This window comes from Aphelocoma coerulescens, chromosome 1A (genome assembly GCF_041296385.1).
Source record: "Aphelocoma coerulescens isolate FSJ_1873_10779 chromosome 1A, UR_Acoe_1.0, whole genome shotgun sequence".
Taxonomy (NCBI): domain Eukaryota; kingdom Metazoa; phylum Chordata; class Aves; order Passeriformes; family Corvidae; genus Aphelocoma; species Aphelocoma coerulescens.
Genome location: NC_091014.1, coordinates 34290108 through 34309509, shown reverse-complemented (window position 1 = coordinate 34309509; position 19402 = coordinate 34290108). Strand labels below are relative to the sequence as shown.

Genomic DNA, 19402 nt, shown 5'->3' with positions numbered 1-19402 from the left:
CTTAAACAACAGACTCAATGTTTAAGAAACAAGCACTCAGAAGACATAATATCCCACAAAGAGATATTTTGGCAGCATGCTGTGAAATAGCATGAGTTTTGCTACAGTAGGAATTCAGCAAAAGCCTAATTACATCTACACCGAGACTGGGTACCCAGTGAAATTCTTCATGGGTACAAGGAAATTATATCCCTACGAGACAGAAAGCAATTTTCTCTAATCTGAAAATAACAATGTGAAAAGGGGGTCAGAAAAGAAAAGAGACGTGGAAGAAGAAACAGTCAGAGTCTGATTAGAGAGGGGAAGGAAGTAAAATTGGTACAACATGGCATAAGGTACAGATCCCTGCTTGTGTACTCATCAGATGGAGTATTGTCTTCAATTTTAGCATTAGTAAGACTATTTAGTTTTCACTGTATAAGTAATGATACTCCACAATGACCCGCAAAGGGTTGCATTGACAGAGATTAATAAAATACTATTAAATTAATAAATTGAACCCTCCAGCAAAAAGGGATATGCAATTAAAGACTGCATACCAGAAAACACACATCACCGACTGTCTTAAAGCTATGCTAGCATTTGAAGGAAGTGTGAAGCACCATTTAAATTCCTACAGCAATTAATCAGTACACTCCATTTCCCCTCAGAGGAAACAGCTGCCCTTAATTTTCCATTTCCATATTCAGTGAGAATGAGGGTAAATACCCTAGGAGCCTATTACCATCCCTTCCCACCCTTCCACAGCCCCCTGTCAAAAGCAGGAGCAACGAGATTCAACACAGAAGTTCCCTGTGGTTGTGTTTCTGAAACGGCAGCTGGGCATCGGCAGTGTCCAGGCTGGATGGAAGGCCTGCACCAAGGTTATTTCACATCCCAGGGAAGTTTGTGCAATAAGATATAGCACCGTGGTAGCCCCATTGCTGACAAGGGTTGTCACAAATATGAAAATGTATTAAATAAACAGCCACAGAGGAAGATGTTTCAGCATCTCCTATAAAAGTGGATCTCCACTCATGGCCATGGACTACCTTTATTCTTCAGAAAAGAACTCCACTGGCAGAGGAAAAAACATTAAAAGAATCACTTATGTAGAAACCTTACATTTTGGGCCTTGAACAAAACCCCTTTGACATAGCAAACTTCAAAATACCACATTGAACAGTTTGGTGCTGTTTGAATAACTTAATCTGAAAGAATCAGGCTAATTTCAGTCATTCAGAGATTTTTCTTCATTTGTGGCCACCTGCACAACTTGCTGTCTTTCAATGGGTTGTGTCTTCATCTGGATCTTAGTGAATGACTCATTTCTGTTTGATGCATTCGCTTTGCATCTCATATCTTCTGAAAGCACATATTTAATGAAACTGTGTGTAATACTTCAGTTCTGTTTGTTTTAAAATGCAGCCCAAGCTACAAAGGATATATTCCTGAAGATGAAAAGAATTAAGACTATAAGAATGGTGAATATTGTCATGTGAAATTCAGAAATTTTGCACTGTCAAACGAGACTGCTGAATATAGGAAGCAATTTGAAGATTCTTACCTCAAGCTATCCTTATGTGATTAATCTGGTTTAAGACTGGCTAAGAGAATGAGTCATGTTATTTCATGGTGTGCTTGATGAAACACATCTGTGTTGTGGGGCTACGGATCAGAAGTATCTTGCATTCTACTATAGCAGCATTCATGGAGTTGCACTCAGGTTCCAAGAGGGCTCAGGGAAAAAAATGTGAATACCAACGCCTGTGCTGCCAAGGCACTTGACACAATTAGGACGTAAGAGATGGTACTGTACAAATACCTGCCTGGGTGGCCAGCTTCTCAACACCAGGCACTGGCTTTTGGGTACTGATCTACAGCAATTTGAACAGGTTCTTGATTCCCAACATGTGTAGCAGTTTCCTCTGAAGACTGAGACCTATTTATGGGAACTTGAATTGAGACACTTAAAATAGTAGCCAAATTGAACCACCACACCCTGGGGGCTAATGGTACACACAGCCTGTTTTGAAAATCTTTGCTTCATTATTTTACTGCCATGTAATTCCAGTCTAAGATGGATTGTCTCTTCACACCCTTGAATTAAATAAATCCAACATGTATGTGGGCATTAACCTTTTTCTCTTTAGCATTCCTCTTGGTCCTCAGATTTTACCTCTAGTGCCTTTTCAGCTTTTAAAATTAGAGTTTAAAACTCTAAAACTAGAGTCATGTGGTGAAATTTTAACACTCAAAGCAGCCCTCCATGCTCAGATTAGTAGTAAAAGGAATTTACATTGGTAAAATATATTGAAAACCATTTACTGGTTTTTATTGTTTATGAGACATTGAAGAAATCCTGAAATTTGACCCACCCAAATAGTTTAAATATCAACTGCTAACATGACCTTTTGCAGCTGTTTCTTTATCAAGGGGATTATCAGCTACAATTCATGGACTGGTAAGGAGTAAGAATTCCATGTAATTCTTTGTAACTACATAAGCTGCTGGAAAGGTATTTTAGATCCACTGTCACTTCTGCTACACAGCGTGGTTTTTATAGCATCACTTTGGAGTGATCCCTGAAGGGTTTATTGTACAAACTATTTAACTTTGTGGACTCAGAAAGCAAAAAAACCCAACCGACATGGAGTTCTGGGATACAATGCAAACTGCACATCATCCTTTCAGGCACATTTTCACCAAGTCAGCTCTTCTTTTCATCTTATTCATCAAACCCTTTGTGTAGGATTCACAGCACTACATAAACATTAAACCCCTTTTTAGCTATTGGGAAATGGCAGTCCCAACATGCCTTATGCTGGCAGTTTTCTTGGAAGCAACAGTTTCTTACAGCACAGTTGGAACTGCATTTGAAATACTTTTGCCTCTCCCGATGTCAGCCTTTATGAACAGGCCAAAATAAGCATAATCTTGTTCAATCATCCTTCATTTTTCTGATCACAGTAGGCAGAATTCCTGGAACTATTTTAGGACACACTAGGCATGGAAGCTGCTCCCGAGTGTACCCAGTTTGTTAGTGGCTATTACTACCATGCAGCATTTACCAAGAAGTAACAGGATTTTATTTCTGTGTTTTTGCAAGTGTTTTGGTGAGGGCAGTAAGCCAAGACAGAAACTGCTGGTTCCAGCACACAGTGATCCTAATTCAAACTTAGTAATTGCTGTGAGAAAGACTTCTAGAAAACTCTCAGCTGTATCATTCCTTGTGTAAGTTTCAGCCAAGGAAAGACAGTAAGCCTAACAATTGAAATACATTATCACAACTTAAATATCCAAGAATGGTAAGCAAATGGCAGATGGATCCTTTGCAAGCCATGTCCTTATCTGCAGGATTACAAAGAGTTATGAAGACTGGTTATGTTTCTGTGGAATCATATTGCTCTCTAGAAGCTGATCTTTTACACCATTTATGCCATATGTTCACAGCCACTCTTAATGGGCTCAGAATAATGTAGGAGAGACACTAAGGCTGTGAGAAGCTGGATGTTTCTTCTTATAGCAAGGCAATTCAGCTTAATTTGTAGAGTCTTCATCAGCAGGAAATGCTTCTGATAATAAAACTGGTAGAGTTATACACTCCACACATCAATCTAAGCGTGATGCAAAACACCACATAATTAGCAATCTGTCTAACATTTGGAGCTACAGTTGGCATTCCGACTCCAGACAAGCTCAGTTTTGTGCCTCTCTCCCAGATACCAGGCACAGTTACTAGAGGCATTGTTCTGTACCTAGAAAGCAATGTTTCATCATCCCAGTCTCAAACCAGAGGGCTAAGTGCAAAACCAGAGCATTCATTCTCCTCTCAGTATTGAACAACTGAATTGATTCATCATTTTCTGACAGTAGATACTACCTACTCCCAGGTGGATGTGGCACACCATCTTTTTTTGCCAGTGCCTTAACCACTTCCCTTGTTTGAACCAGTTTCCTCTACCACTCTAAGACATCCTCTCTGATTTCTTGCAGACTTCAGTGTCTTTTCCTCCTTCAGTCTCATTCTCTTTGCTAAGGTCCCTTTTGTTGTCTTGCTCAGCTCTGGATCTAAATAGAGCAGAGTTGACAATTTCTCCCACAAGTTAAGCAGTGGAATGAGAGAACAATTAAAACACTAGCAACCTGCCTAATGTGTTAGGAACCCTCCCTTGACTTCAAGATGTTTTGCTCCATTAGCACTAGAAATAGAACACAAAAAAACCCTCTTGGTGCCAATTCCAGCTGGACTGAAAAAGGTGAATTTGAAGTGTCAAGAATTGGTTAAATAGATAAAATAATTCCGTTTGAAGTCCCAAAGCAGGCAAGCAGCTGCAAAACGAAATTCTACTAAAATTTTGGTGCATGTCTCAGCCTCCCTTAAAATACAATTGCCATGAGTTCAGAAAAACTCACGTTTACTTAGAAACGAGCACATGAATAGCAGCATGTTTCTTCTGCTGATGACCAAGTAACACACTGACCTGTTCTTCAGGCTTTGACCTGCACACCACTACAATTTTTTTAGGAGCTGCAGCCTCTTTTGTAAGAATCTCAGCTGACTGGTAAAGGCTTCTCAGAGTTGTTTTCTGCAGTTTCTTGAAATCCTGCAGGAGTGCCAAGGGATCTCCTGCTGACAAGTTGAGAAACACTGCTCTAAATCATTGTTCTGCAGTTTTGTAGCTTGTTTAGAAATAAAGATTCAACTAGAGGAAAAATACAGCAGTGAGATTACACCATTACAGTGGTGAGACACTGGAACAAGTTGTCCAGAAAAGATGTGGATGCCTCATCCCTGGAACTATTCCAAGGCCAGGCTGGATGGGGCTCTGAGCAGCCTCGGATAGTGGGAGGTGTCCTTGCCCATGGCAGGGGGGTTGGTGATCTTTAAGGTCCCTTCCAACACAAAGCATTCCATGGTTCTATGATTATTGCAGATACTGAAGCTTCCTCTAATCCTCGAGTGCTATGTACTACTGATGGGCTTCAGGTCCTAACTGTGGAAATTTATTGTGCATTTGGTCTAACAAGGTCCACCTGTAAGCAGTGCTCATCAACTCACTACTTCCAGTCTCAGCTGAATGGAGTATGTTTTCATTGTACTGCAACTGCAGGATGCTTCAGATGAAATGGGTGGATAGCACGTCACAGAAGTTCATGTCAGACATACAATTCAGATTACCCACAGAAATGCTCTTATGTGACACATACTCCAGAACTAGACAGTATCATTACACAAATGAGTACTACTTAGCTGTATAGTTGCACTGGCCTTTTAATTCCTGCATGAGAATGACCCCACATGTCATGTGGTGGTCAGACAGAAGTGGCTATTACACCCCTTTGGTATGGCAGTGGTGTGTGTGTGCGCAGTCCTACTGCTCAGCAGAATATGCTGGAGGGAACTGCACACACTCAAGAACAGGAACAGATGCCTTTACCCACATTTAACAAAAAAGCATTGAAACTGTTTGTGGTACACATAGTACCATAAGCATGCAGTATTACACTTCTGCCATCTTTTGGCATTGACAAGTTTCAGCAGATTTTGAGGAATCAGATAAGCTACAAGCAGGTTCATGTCTAAGGCCCAGTGTTCAGAATGTGCAGCTGTAACTGCACGTAATGAAAGAGCAGACATGCAGAAAGGTATGGCCCAAGACTAAAAAGAAATCAATTTTGGTATCTGAAGTTAAAGACGAAATATATTGCTACCAACTATTTTCAAGAAAGAGTTCTCTATTTTTACCTTGAAATAGACATTTTTATTCCACAGTCTTTAGTTTTATGGTCACTTTCTTGGAAATGAAATGTCAACCAAGTAAACAGTTCACATTTTCAAAACAAGTACTTACCAGAATATGCTAAACCTGGCAATTTTATCATAATACTTTTCTTCTTTAGTCTACCTAATAAATTACCTTGTAGCATACAGCCTCCATTCTCTTTTCTTCAAACATAACTGATGTTATGTTGGATTTTACCAAATTCACATGCTCAAAGATATTATCCTTTAAAAATTTTATCACGTCACACAGCAACTTAGAAATTATGAAAATAGCAATGAAATTGTTGTCATCCTTGTACCATCCTATTATGTCAACAACCTCTCTGAAAATCATTAACAACAGAGGGCCAAACATAGCTCTTAGCCAAGCTTAGAGCAATTCCGTTGACTTTAAAAGGAATGCATCTGTCCTGTGAGGTTACTCTTGAGTAAAAGCTGCCTCAGGTTAATGGAAATTAAGATGTCATCTATTCTAGATTTTCAAAAGGGACAATTTATCCTTTATCACTAGGCAAAAATGAATTTTCCAAGGTATTAATGAATTTCTGTCTCATCCATGCTTTGAAGTTTCGATACCATTCTAAAAGCTTTTTTCTCCTTTGAATCTTTTCTTCTAAACTCATTTTTTTTTCTTTCTCTAGAATAGCAGGAAGCTCTTTCCAGTTTTTAATAAAGATAAATGGAGCCCCCATGGTTTTTAATAATTGCAATGGAGCACTGTGGTACATTGATGAATTTCCGCAAACACCCGGTGTCATTACGTCTTCTATAATGGGCAGAGATCCATATGAACAAGCTTCATAAATTCTGTAACATTCTGTATTTATTCCCACTGGGCACAATGTCAAATCACTCTGCAGCAAGGCATCTTGATAGTTTTTGAAACTTTCATTTGTTTCTTGAGGCTGCCACCTAGGAAAATAAAAAGGGTGAAAATTAATATTTTCCCCACAGGCACTGCAATGAAAAAGTAGAGATATGCTTTAATTTCCATTATTTATAAAACTGAAAATGCTATCAGTGTAAAAATTTTATAGTACACACACAGTCTTAACTGCTTTTAAAGGAGTCTTCTAAAAATTTATTGAAAATGTCACTGTTAAAAATAGACTGTAAGATGTGGCCCTTTTTGGAAATTATTAATACTTAGAAGTGTAAGAAACAAATTGAAATGCCACTTCAAATCTTCTGCATGACTTGGATGACGCACATGTCAATTTACTTCACAGCACAGTTTAGCAACAGACAAAACGGGAGACACTCAATGGACTTTTTAATGACTTTGTTTGGCCTCAAATACTTTAAATCAGTAGAGGTTTGCTCTTCAAGATTTAGGACATAAAGCAATCCATTTACCCTGAATTCATCTACTTGAAGTGCCTCAGTATGTCTGGGATGTAAGAGTTTATGTCACAGATACAATCCATCTCCTGAGACTCCTCATCAGGGCAGCTGAGGTCTACCTAAGCACTGCTGTGCCTGCTATCCAACATTTTATAGGTGTTGCTTTTCAAACAACAATTCAAGAAATACGATCAGAACCCTACTCTTGTTAGTTAAAACCAACTGTGCTGTACAGATGAAATCCACTCTCATGTGGAACACAACAAAACATGGCTGTCTTCTTTCTTCTACTAAAGACATTAAACTCCACAAAATACAAGACAAGTGCTCCTTCTCATAATCAAGTATTTGTAAGAAAAAAACAGATGGTCTTTGATGGTTATATATATACATTTTCTATACCAGATTTAAAAATATGCTTTATGTAAAATATAACAGAAAGGCTGTTATGTTATGATGACCTAAACAAAGTGTCTCAGCAGTGTTCCCTGACCTGATGACTGACTACCTTTATTTGTACTATTTTTTAATACAAGAAAAGATTGATAATAATGAACCAGGCAAAAAAGTCTGAGTAACCTAATCAAGTAAATTAAAGGCTTACTGTTCTCTGGCTGCAATCCAGCAAAGTTTGTCAAGCCCATCCCGTTTCAGAATTTCCATTAGGGTTTCTCTAGAAGAATTCTTATAAACTGTTCCTAAGAAATTACATAGATATGATCTTGGATCATGAAGCATTGACCAGCTGGGTTCTACAACTGGAAAACTTCTGTAGCTGTAAAAACAACGTATAAGTTAGACAATTATATCAAAGGAAAACATTTTGCAGCATTTCATCTTCACTGCATCATATACTAAGACTAAAAACACCAACTTGTTGTCAATCCACAAGTAAACCAATTGAAGTCCTGTCCTAAAAGTATATCTTTATTCCCTTTGCCCCCACCACTCCCTTCACCAAGTTTCCAGAATAACTTACCTCTTTTTTCAACATCAGAAATATTGTATGTGCATATTACAGAATGTCCTTGACTAACATGCTTTTCCAAAGAAGCTGTTCTTGATGCAACCACAAGTTTTGACTGAAATGGCCAGGTTAATGGTAACTATGGCACTTAAGTCTCACCTACCTTTATCTGTGGATATGCCTATCAACTGGAACTACCACTGGTATCTCTCAAAGCAAAATCTCACTTTGATCTGAGTGAACTTCAATAATCTAATCTTTTGGCTACTAAATAGCTTGTTGTACATTTTTTGACAGAGGAGTCCTTTCCTCATACTTCTCCTGCATGATGAATGTTAATTCACTCAGTTTCTAATAACCATTTGTCCATTCATGACAAGTATTTTTGCATCATTCTACATCTTCATTTTCTCTCTTTACTTGGAAAATCTGGCACATTTTCATGCCTTTAACCGTGTTTTTTACAGCCGTTGTATGCAAGGGCTGGAAACCCCCATTTTGATACCCAGTTTATCTTCCTCCACCCAGCTTTGCACCCTAGTTTATTGCTTTAAGTGTTGTTGCTTTCTCTTAACTGTCACCTTAATCTCAGCATCTCAAAACTCAACTTCTTTCCACTTAGAAACTTCTAGTGCCATCAATTCTTTGACACCATCAATAATCCAAATATATCATATTTCAAGGATATTGTGAACAAGTTCAAGCTGCATATAAAAAAACTCTACACAGTTTTCCAGCTTGTTCAGCAAACTGGATCAATACAGGATACTGAATTCAAATTCAACACAAGGTATGAAAATAATCCTGTATTCCTTTCAGCTTCTATTACCCTGGTAAGTAGCTAAACCACTATCAGCTCTGTTAGTAAGAAGTAAAAATGCATCTAGCTGAACCAAACCTTTATTTACTCCACATAAATAGTTTAAGCACTTAAATATATCAAAAATAGTTTTTTAACCAAGCAGTTAAGACAGCTTACACTACTGTGATACTAGAGTGTAACAACTCCACCGGGAAGCCTTTTGAGCCATAATGGAGGTTAAAAAAATCACTCTTTCCTTTCCTGAACAAATAGTACCTGCAGCGTTATTACATAAGTATCTTTTAAATCTCCACGTCACTGGTAAATATTACATCAGCAGTCATAAACTGCAAGAGCAAGCTTCCTAAACACTAGTATTCTTTTCCTGTTATCATTTTTACTGCTAAATACAACTTTTAAGGACTCCAATGCCTGATTTAGAAAATGATTGATAGGATCATGTTCTGCAAATTAGTTACAATTGTTTTGGGCATCAGCATCACTCAGTCATATTTTCCATACCTCACGCATAACAATTAATTAATCAACTGCAATTTCTGTCTACAGCACTTACGTAGCTACTCCTAAAGGCCACTGGAAAATATCTTCTTCATTTACAAACGCATAGTCATATGTAACAAAGAGCAGATGCACAAAGCCCCCGTTTCGTTTCAGGTATGGCTGAATCCACGCGTTGTTGCACTGCTCGTTGCCGAGCAGCACCACTGCCACATGCTGGATTTTGCGGGTCTCCATCAGTGTTTGTGCGTAGTGCAGCCACTGCGTGGCGTAGGCGACCTTCGCCGGCTCCCTGCCGTTCAGCACCAGCACCACATGCTCCGCTTCCACCGAGAAGTAGCCGGGAACCACAGATGGGCCAGTGAGGAAGCTGAGAAAACCAAAATATAACACTAAACAAAGTAACACAAGTTATTGACCTTAATCCTCTAACTAGTCTTACTACACAGTATGTACTTCAGAGATTTTTTCTTCAATAAAGTAAATGCAATATACTGCAAAATCACTGTACAACTATAGCCGCTTCTGTTGTTAGTACCTACTGCTTAGCACAGGAGTGAAGCTGCTTTCATTTTTATTCAGGAAAAAGGAGATTGACTTAAATAAGGTATTTTGTCAATACATCAGAACTGGTACCATACTCAAACCTCAGAATGTGTGTAAATCAACCACCTTTCAAAAAAGGGTGCACCTTGATGTTCACTAAAGGTTAAACATTTTCTTAATTCCAGTAATAACTGATGATTGCTGTATTAGAACAAGAGAGAGGCCCTCCCAAAAACCTGACGAATATACTAAATCTGCTATCGTTATGAGGGACAGTTAGCTAGTCTTGTATACTACTTTTCTCAGTATTTTGGTTAAGTTTCTGCTGAGCAGAATCAATAACACAAAAGGCATCTATCTAAATGTAAACCTAGCTTTGTTGTATGGCCCAGGTCAAACTTCAGGCTCTGATGTAAGCTAGTAAAGCACAAATATTTTAGTTATAAAATGGCATTTCTATATCTTGCACAATGCATTTAACAGAAGAATTTCAGTCATGTAGCAAAATCATTAAATCTTTTATCATTTGCAAGTATCTGACAAAAGCCATTTATGAACTGCAATGAAACAAACCAGTATTTGCCAGCTCCTGCTCTCCAGTTACCTGGTGTATTAACAGATCATTGATTGAAAGTAAAGAAGTACTAGTTACACAGCTTGGGAAAAAGTGGAAGGGAGAAAACAGTATTTTTTTTTCTAGGAGTCAGTTAAGTGCTAGTTTTCTAGGTCTGCTGCATTACTAGTTTTTCAGCTACCAGCAAAACTTAATTTAGAGTGAGTATAAGTTTTAATTCATGAAGTGCTGAGACTGACAGCTAGTTTCAGTTCAAATATACTTACTGAGGAAAAAAATCCTTCACAACAAAAGCTGTAAAAACTACACCAGTGAGGTTAGCTGGAGCAGACTGACCTTACACAAGTGTATTTTAAACCTGAGTTAAGCTGACATGCTGCTGGCTTGGTGGGAAGGGTGTATTTTGGAGCCAAGAGTGCTAAGACTCATGACTTAGAAACAAGACTTCTAATACATTATACGTTAAGTAAGATCAAGACTTAAATCCAAACTTTAACAGATAATGAGAACAGAATCATTGGGATTCCTAAGAGAGACTACCTTGAGCTTTGGAATGCCTGAAGTAGGGACTAAGATATGTACATGGTCCAGTGATGACCTTGCAAAAAGAGACTTGGGGAGAAAGGGTTTTTTCTATGACACAGCACTTAGAGGGTAACAACTTTACAGGAATAACAACATGTACAGGTCAGGAAGCAATGACCTGTGTGTAGGAATATATGAAATTGAACAGCATAAAACTACAGTGGGGAAAAAAAAGTAACACCGTGCAAGTCTCATAAATCCCATACTTCAATAATTAAAACACCGTGCTAGGGTTGTACTATTAACTCCCAATCAGAACACAACTGGGATGGGGAAATGGAAGAGAGATTACAGAAACTACAAAACTAACTGCTGTTAGGAGTAGCCCTAACAGTACTAACTACTCACATGAAGGCTAGATCAAAGATGATTTGGGAAGATCATGTTTTTTGGACTAAATACGTGACTACCTTTTCCTTACTAGTCATATAGTCATACAAAAAGGTACTATTTTAGACTGAATCTTACAGTGCCCATTCTGAAGGTGTTAGACAGCCATTCTGTAACAGCAATGATTAAATGTAACACTTGCAACATGGCAGATCATAATAAATACATCCAGCATAAACATATTCATTATGCAATAAAGGAATTACATAAAAATGAGAAAATCAAGAAAGAACTTGGAAAGGAGCAGTCCAAATCACAAGAAGGTTTCAAGGAGTTTGTAGACTGTTCAAAAACAGTGTATAAGAAGCCTAGGCATGCTGTGTGCTTCAATCCAAAAAGTAAACAACACAGACCCCCCCAGCCACATCTGGCTCAACAGAAAAGTAAGGGAGATTCCCACACCTAACTTATGCGCTTCAACAAGAAATACAAGGTTGAACACCACAAGTATTGTATCAAACGGAGGATTTGGACCTGGATAGCATTCACTTGAGAGTTTTGAAGGAACATAAACACAGAATTGCAGAACTGCTGGCAAAGGTGTGCAGCTGTCATTATGAAAAGACAGTATGCTTGATTAGTGGTTCACCATCTTTTGTAGACTCCCATCTACAAAAACAATTTGAGAGAATGCTGGAGAACAGTCAGTATTAATTCCCTCTCTGGAAGAGTCTGCAATAAACAGTAAGATCACTGAATCTTATCAATAGGTAACACCACTGATCACATATATGGATAAGCACTGCTGGAAATGAGTTATCCTGTTTCACTAATCTGATGAAGATCTATGAGCATGTCAATAAAAACACAGATAAAGAGGATCCAGTGGACGTAGTGTATTTGGATTTTCAAAAAGCTTCACTAAAGGGTTTTATTAAAATTAAGTTGCCAGAAACTATGCCTGGTGGAATCCTTTGATAGACAGAAACCTCTGCTGGTTGACTGAGGCAAGGCAGCACTGAATATTTATAAAATAGAGAGGGTGCGACTTGGTAGAATAGAAATTTAGGAAAGCTCTTACCAAGTAATAACAGGTGCTCTACATCTTCCTAGATGACAAGAAAGAATGGTGTGAGTTGCTTCAGGCCAAAGAAAGTGTTAAATCCTGCATTCTTGATTTGTGTATGAATGTGCCAAGATGTTACCAAAACCCACAGCTATGCAGTTTCTTCTCCACTCCTGTTTTTAAATAAACATCACTCCATTTTATGGAGAAGCTGATACCGTCTGTATTTTCTAGGCAACTTCTTTGGTGAAAACGTGAAGCTATCAAAATCTATATTAATTATGTGTATTCTCCATCCTAAATATACAAAATGGGATTAGTCGGGCAACTGTGTTCAAGTGGTATTTTGGCATTTTTGCGTCTTTAGATTTGGCATTCTTTAAAAACATTCACCACAGGTCTATTTTTTAACAATCATTAGACTTACCACAGAAAACTGCAGAGCAGCACACATTCTCCAAATATGTCACCTCAGCTAGTTCCCTCTAGCCTCATCTAGTAATCAAATGGAGACAATTTACCTCAGCCAGGCAGTAAAGTAAACAATTCTAGAAAATCTTGTAACAAGTGAGGAGCCAAAATCACATTCTTCTTCTTCACAACACAAGCTAATATTTCCAAATTGAGTAAAAAGTAGCTATTTAATTTCAGAAACCTAGTTGTTAAAATAATAGTTATATTGCATATTTTCTATACTTTGCACAAGTTTCTACTAGCCTGTCAAAAGTTAACCTCTGTTATGTTGGCACTAAACTTAAGCTTAGTATTTTATAGGATCTAAGTTGAAATTAAAATAAGGACTCGATTATCCCTGGTTCATCCAGACAACAACAAGATATTTAAATGCAAGCACAGAAGATTTGAGAGATGCAAACCCTAAAGAAACGTGAGGTTATTAATCATCTGAAACAGGCACACTAGAAAGAAAATAACTATAATCAGTCAAGTGACAGACTCATTAAGTACAGCAAATTATTTTCATGTTATAAACGTGAAAAGCAAGAGCTTGAAAGAAACGCTCATGTCAGTACCAAGAAGATAACCTATCTGGCAGAGTATCATGGATTTCTACGGCTTCTGAGATTTTAACTCTGGAAACAACAAAGTCTTTTGCCACCAAGACTGCACTGCAGGCACTGGTCCACATTCAAAGAAAGCACCGTATCCCTTCTCTATATTTGTGAATGGAAAGCCCTATTGCTCTGTCAAGGAGACTACCAAGATGCAGTAGCATCACTCATAGTTGATTCTCTAAACTTGTAGGATCATCTTTTATTTGCAGACAAGGAATATAGCTTTTTTTGTTAAAGAGTACATAAATTCATCCCTTTCTTCTGAAAAGATTCTATGTCCTGTATGTACCATGTTCACTGTTAGAAACTTAGATTAACAATTCAAAATGATTTAAAGAAGTTTTGTCATCACTTAAAACCTCCTTTCAATTCACAATCACGTTTACTATCTTCAAATTCCAACTAGAACCACATTTTATTATGCACGATAAAAACAGCCTTCTGAAGCAACACACTTTTCAGGAGTTAAACTCATTTAAGTGTGTAATTTATGTATTAAAAGAAAACTTTTTTAACAGGTAGGTCCTGGAGCAAGTGACTAAATGTCACCTACTTCTGGAGACTGGCTAACTGGCCAAACAGACCTTCAGCTTTCACTATGTCTTCACAGAAAGCCTTAAAATGGTATTAAATAGGGACTCAGAAAAAAGTTGTGTATCATTCACTGAATAATATAAAACATTTGACAACAGTCTTAAAACATACATGATCACAGATCAAACACCACTGTTAGTGCAAACAGTGCTTTAAGCATAATGTTCCTTTCCATATAAAATTTTGGTTTGCAAATTAAGTAGCTAACCAGAAGCTAGGCCTCACAGATTGTTATAAACAGAAACAAATTACAGTTTTGACATATTCCTGTTTATGAATGAATGAATGAGCCAAGTCTCTTTCCCCTGAATACAGTAGAAACCAAACAGCAGGAGACATCTTCTTGCCTCACACATGCATGCTTGATTTTGTCAACTACGAGCTCCCAAACTCCAGTTCTTAACACTTTTCTTGGGGTTGTATCCTGACCCTGCCACTGAGGTCTCTTGGCTGCTCTTTTTCTCAGCATTGGTAAGTCTTTCCCCATTTTTTTTTTAATAACACAAAACACCATAAACCAGATGAAATTGCTACCTAGTTTTCTATTTTTTAATGGTGATGTGTTTGGACTAGAATTGGTTAGTTTCATCAAGTATGTGTTTCCATGTATAAATGATAATTTTGAATGAGAAGCTGGGTGCATATTTCATAGTTATCAAAACATGACAAAATTAAAGGATTTGCAACTGTATTAAAATAACCACAACTTTCAGATAGGCAAAATAATGCACCAGAGCAGTGCATCATGTAGTTTAACTTTCCAATGCATTATTTGTTAAAGTTTACACAACTGAAATCAAGATAATGAACAACACCTGAAGTATGTTTTTCCTGCTTTTTGGCTTCCTTCTCTCCACTGTGCAGTCACATCAGCCGGCTCAAGGTGCCCTCCAAAAATATGTTGCCAAAGGTAAAGACCTACACAAATGAAGACATGATGGAGAATTTGAACGAACAGATCTTGCCTACTCTACACTCCTAACAAATAAAATTATTTCTGGAAAATGAAAAAGCACCACAACATAAGAACTTGGGAAAGAAATGTCAGAGCTTCTTGCATAATAGACTTGCAATTAGTTAAGATGAATTTTTCCCACACTGGCATTTAAAAGGATTCTTTGGCTGATAAAACATCAGTAGATGAAGATATACTACACTACTGCTTCTGTTAGCAACTCTTTCCAGTGCACATACCACTAAAAATGAGCAAATATTAATCAGCATTTTAAGGACAAGCATACTTCTCTTAAGCTTTTGTGAAACACACCATTTTTTTTGTGATGGTAATATACCTATGTGTTCTACAATGCTACATGAAGTTCCACTTTAAACCTGGAATTTACAAAAAAGTTAAAGTAAGAAGTGATGTGTCTTCAGCAGTAGCTAAAGAGCTTGAGAAGACCTTGGCTCCCAGTTTGTGCAGAGGAAGCTCAGTGTCTTCCACAACAAAATTATTTCCAAGTTTATCAGTGGCAGCAGTACTGCAGTACACTGCAATACAAGAAATGCTTTATTTCTCACTGTGTGACGTTTTATTTCACGAAGTGTAAATGCGACAAAAAGAAATAATCTGGTTAGGCAAGTAAGAGGCCTCTCCTTGTGTTGTACTGTAAACTAGACTGGATTAGAAAAGTAACTATGTTTCTCTGCCGTTTGAGACATTTTCCTTGACAGATGCAGAAAAACAGCCTTGAAAAGAACTGATACAAAGAAACTGGAGTTCAACTACTCTTATATTGCTATAAATTTGAGTAACAGCTACCATTTCCTTAATAGTCTTCACGTACAGATATACATACTATTGAATCATATACATAAATTTTAGTCATCAGAAAACGGAGAAAAGTGCCATTATTAGAAAGGTTAAATAACTAATAGACATTGACTATATCTGCTTACCAATTGCTGCTTTGCCCCAAATCTGTACTCTAAGACTGGTCTGTTCTAGGTGAGATCTCACATATTTTATCATCTTAAGATTAGCTTCATATCTCTGCTGAGAAGCAGCCAGCTCGTTTTTCTCGTCTGCATCCCATGGGTTCCACTCTTCGTTTCCCAAGGCAACATGATCTGTGTAACCTAAAAGCGTGAATTACATATAAAAAAAGATCAAATCCACAACTTTAATAAGACTAATGAATTTTCTGAAATTTGTGATTTCAAGCAGCACCTAGCAACCTTCCTTCAGCCCTGGGCCGGGCACACCACCATCGCCACCACAACCACCATCGCAAACGCCACCGCCGCCTTCTCCTCCCCCGCCGGGCCGCGCGGTGCCACCCAAGGCACTGCGGAAATGGCCGCGGCCAGCGCAGGCCCGGCGGGGAGCGGTGCGGCCCCGGCCCCGCTCTCTCCCAGGGGCCGCCACCAGGCCCCGCCCGCCGGGCCGGCCCCGCACCAAGGCCGCCGCCTCCGGCCCGTCGGCCGCGGACAGGCCGGGCTGGGCGGCTCGGAGCAGCTCCGCCGCCGCGCTCACCTCGCGGGCCGCGGCGGTCCCGGTGCGGGCGAGGGGCGGCCGGGCGGCGCGGCCGCAGGAACACGGTGTAGGCGGCGTAGAGGGAGAAGAGGCCGTACGCGACGATCAGGGCAGAGCAGAGCCGCCTGCGAGCGCCCCGCATCCCGCCCGGCGCGGGCGGAAGGCCCGGCGGGGGGCGCCGGGAGGCGGCGGCGGGAGCAGACTCCGCCCGCCGGCCTGGGCTGCGTCCGCTGCTGAGGAGGCTCAGAGGCGCCGGTGCCATGACCTGCTCCTGCCCGCAGCCCCCCGAGCGCTGCCGGCAGAGCTGTGCGATGATGTGTAACCAGGTTGTAAACGGATAGATGAACAGCACAGTCAGGTTATGGGAATTTTATATAATGGGGAAATCTTGGACAGATCAGAGCGAGTCATGTTCCATAGAAAGAGAAAGATAGGAAGATTGTCTGTGAGTCCTTTTTAAGGCTAGGTGCTACAGCTTCTTTAAAGCCTCTACCAGCCTGTATACAAACACCATGACCCTAATTGTAGCCAAAAACACAGCAACCTTCATGTACCCTAAGGAGAGAGAGTCTAGAACAGTATAGATCGTGATGCACTGCACAACCCTACAGCCTTTTCTGGGTCTGAGTGGGTTTTTTTCTTGATAATTTTCTCACCCTTATGAACATTAAACCTTGCTCTGACCCTGACCTAAAATTCGTTCAAGGGACCACTGCTTGTTCCCAACTTAAATGTAACTACTTGTCTTAGAAGGCCTTCTGAAATAGGCTTATAGTCAGCCTACTGCCAAATCCTTAATCTAATTTAATTGCTTATACGTTTGCTGAACTGTAAGTCTAGCCTGATGACCTGCTGTGGCAGCAGTCACAGAATGGTTGGGGTGGGAAGGCGCCTTCAAGATAATTAAGTTCCAACCCCCTGCCACAGGCAGCGATACTTCCAGGTTGTTCAAAGCCCTGGGTCACTTCCAAGAATAGGACCTTCACAACTTCTCTGTCTTACCACACTCAAAAAAATTTCCTCTTTTCAGTTTGAAGCCATTGCCCTGTGCCATGCTGCTACTAGCCCTGGTAAAAAGGTTTTCTCTTTCTTTTAAGCTCCTTTTGTATACTGAAGCCCTACCCAGTAAAACCCATATAATGCAAATAACACTTGCCAATACTACTGGCAATCTGTTGCAAAATTGCAGGTCAATACACTTGTTCCTGTTAGGCATCATGACCGCTTTGCTTTGGTTATAGTGATTTACAATTTTATGAAAGAAGTGCACCTCATAAATGCTTTCAAAATGAAGACCGAGCTTTTCTCTTGTCTTTCTAGCTTAGTGCATCTGTGTGAATGCACAAGGAACTGGTGCAGTCGCAAACTTGGGGAAGACCAGCAACATGGTATCTGTAGAGGTCAATATCAAAGTAAACTGTTACCAGTTTTAACTGCAGTCTGTTTTCTAGACTTTATCAGCAACTGCGTCTGTGTGCTGAGCTGCTAAAATCTAAGGAAAATAATCTTTGTACAAACAGTTTAATTTAAAACAGAATATGATAATAAAAGTGTGATAAACATAGAACCAAAGGGAAATAAGATGGTAGTAGAAATTAATTACAAAGGGCAAAGAAGAATGAAAAATGTTTAATCATTTGCAAACACAGGCTTCCTGTTGTGCAACTTCACTGCTTTGGATGATAATTAGAAAGTTTTCTTCCCACACAGACGCAGTTTATTTCTTATAAAAATGACAAGAGACTTGAAAAGAAAAAGTCAAGAAGAATTAATCTGAGAAGAGTTTGGTTATAGATCATCTCAAAAATAGCATCTTAAAAGTCTGCATTTAATTGTGTGCATTTCAATAAGAAATGAGAAAGTGAATGTGATTTGGAATAGCAGTGAGCAGGTCTTTCACAATAGTGATGATAGTGTAGTCTTACTTTCAGCAGAGAAGAAAGGTAAACTAACCAAAGTGAGGTAAACAGGCAATATCAATCAGTCTTAGAACAATTATAGTAGATGGCAATGCTTGATCATTTGGGAAGAACCCCAAATCCAGATGTGAAGACATGTGAGAAGGAAGAGCATATACTTTTGAGCATAGCATCTTAATCTTATATTTCCTACCCTTATTAACTCGTACATTTTGCAAGTTGCATTGGCTCATTTCATGGGCAAAACAGGATGTAAAAAGCTATACATAACGTAAAAAAGGATATTAATTTTATAAAATTTTATATTCTTTTCCAGCCAGTTCAGGACAGACTCAAATAAATGGTTTTCCTGTACACAGAGAAACTAGTGGGAATTAAGAATATAATGTTAAGAATGTACTAAGGGGGAGAATGTGTGTGTGACGGGCTGGACTTAACAGAATGTCTACATGAATTAAGATCTTGGAGCAGGAGCTTTGTCTAGGGATTATGGGAGTAAAACTTACAGAAACATTAAACTGGAAGAACACCTTAACCAGGGTATTCCCTGAAATTGTGGAAAAACATGCAGCAAATACCAAATTTAGGAAGTGAATTTCATGCACAGTGTCTGTAGGGGCCTGCAAAGCCCAGCAAGTACTCCTTTCTAGCAGTCTATAACAAATTTCTGATTTGTTGTAGAAGACCGAAAGCCGAGTGTTATGTCACAAGAAGGGAAGAGAGATCAAAAGCATCAGTGATGTCTTGGACCTCTGTCAAAGACAAGATCATTATATCTCTAGATGGCATTAAGAAGCAGACATGCCCTACAGCATAGGAGAGGATGAAAAGTCCAAGAGC

General features: G+C 39.1%; 1 protein-coding gene across 2 annotated transcripts; it reads right to left on the bottom strand.

Moving 5' to 3' along the window:
* Positions 1–5721: 5721 nt before the first annotated feature.
* On the bottom strand, positions 5722–16818 carry RXYLT1 (ribitol xylosyltransferase 1). Of its 2 annotated transcripts, XM_068998326.1 has the most exons (6): positions 16644–16818; positions 16067–16246; positions 14983–15085; positions 9455–9769; positions 7716–7886; positions 5722–6679 (listed from the first exon to the last, which is right to left on the bottom strand). In XM_068998326.1, exons 1-6 carry the CDS (start codon positions 16783–16785, stop codon positions 6262–6264), a joined length of 1329 nt encoding a protein of 442 aa, XP_068854427.1. In that variant the 5' UTR covers positions 16786–16818; the 3' UTR covers positions 5722–6261. The 2 variants fall into 2 exon arrangements, with proteins under 2 accessions (XP_068854427.1, XP_068854435.1); XM_068998334.1 differs by lacking the exons at positions 14983–15085; positions 16067–16246; positions 16644–16818 and adding an exon at positions 12928–12997.
* Positions 16819–19402: the final 2584 nt, after the last annotated feature.

Bases quoted from the DNA above. Each gene is read 5' to 3' on its own strand.
- RXYLT1 (XM_068998326.1), bottom strand. From the start codon at position 16,785: ATGCGGGGCGCTCGCAGGCGGCTCTGCTCTGCCCTGATCGTCGCGTAC. The intron at 16,247-16,643 runs GTGAGCGCGGCG...TCACGCTTTTAG, and splicing joins GGACCGCCGCGGCCCGCGAG to GTTACACAGATCATGTTGCC. The intron at 15,086-16,066 runs GTAAGCAGATAT...TCATTTGTGTAG, and splicing joins TTGGGGCAAAGCAGCAATTG to GTCTTTACCTTTGGCAACAT.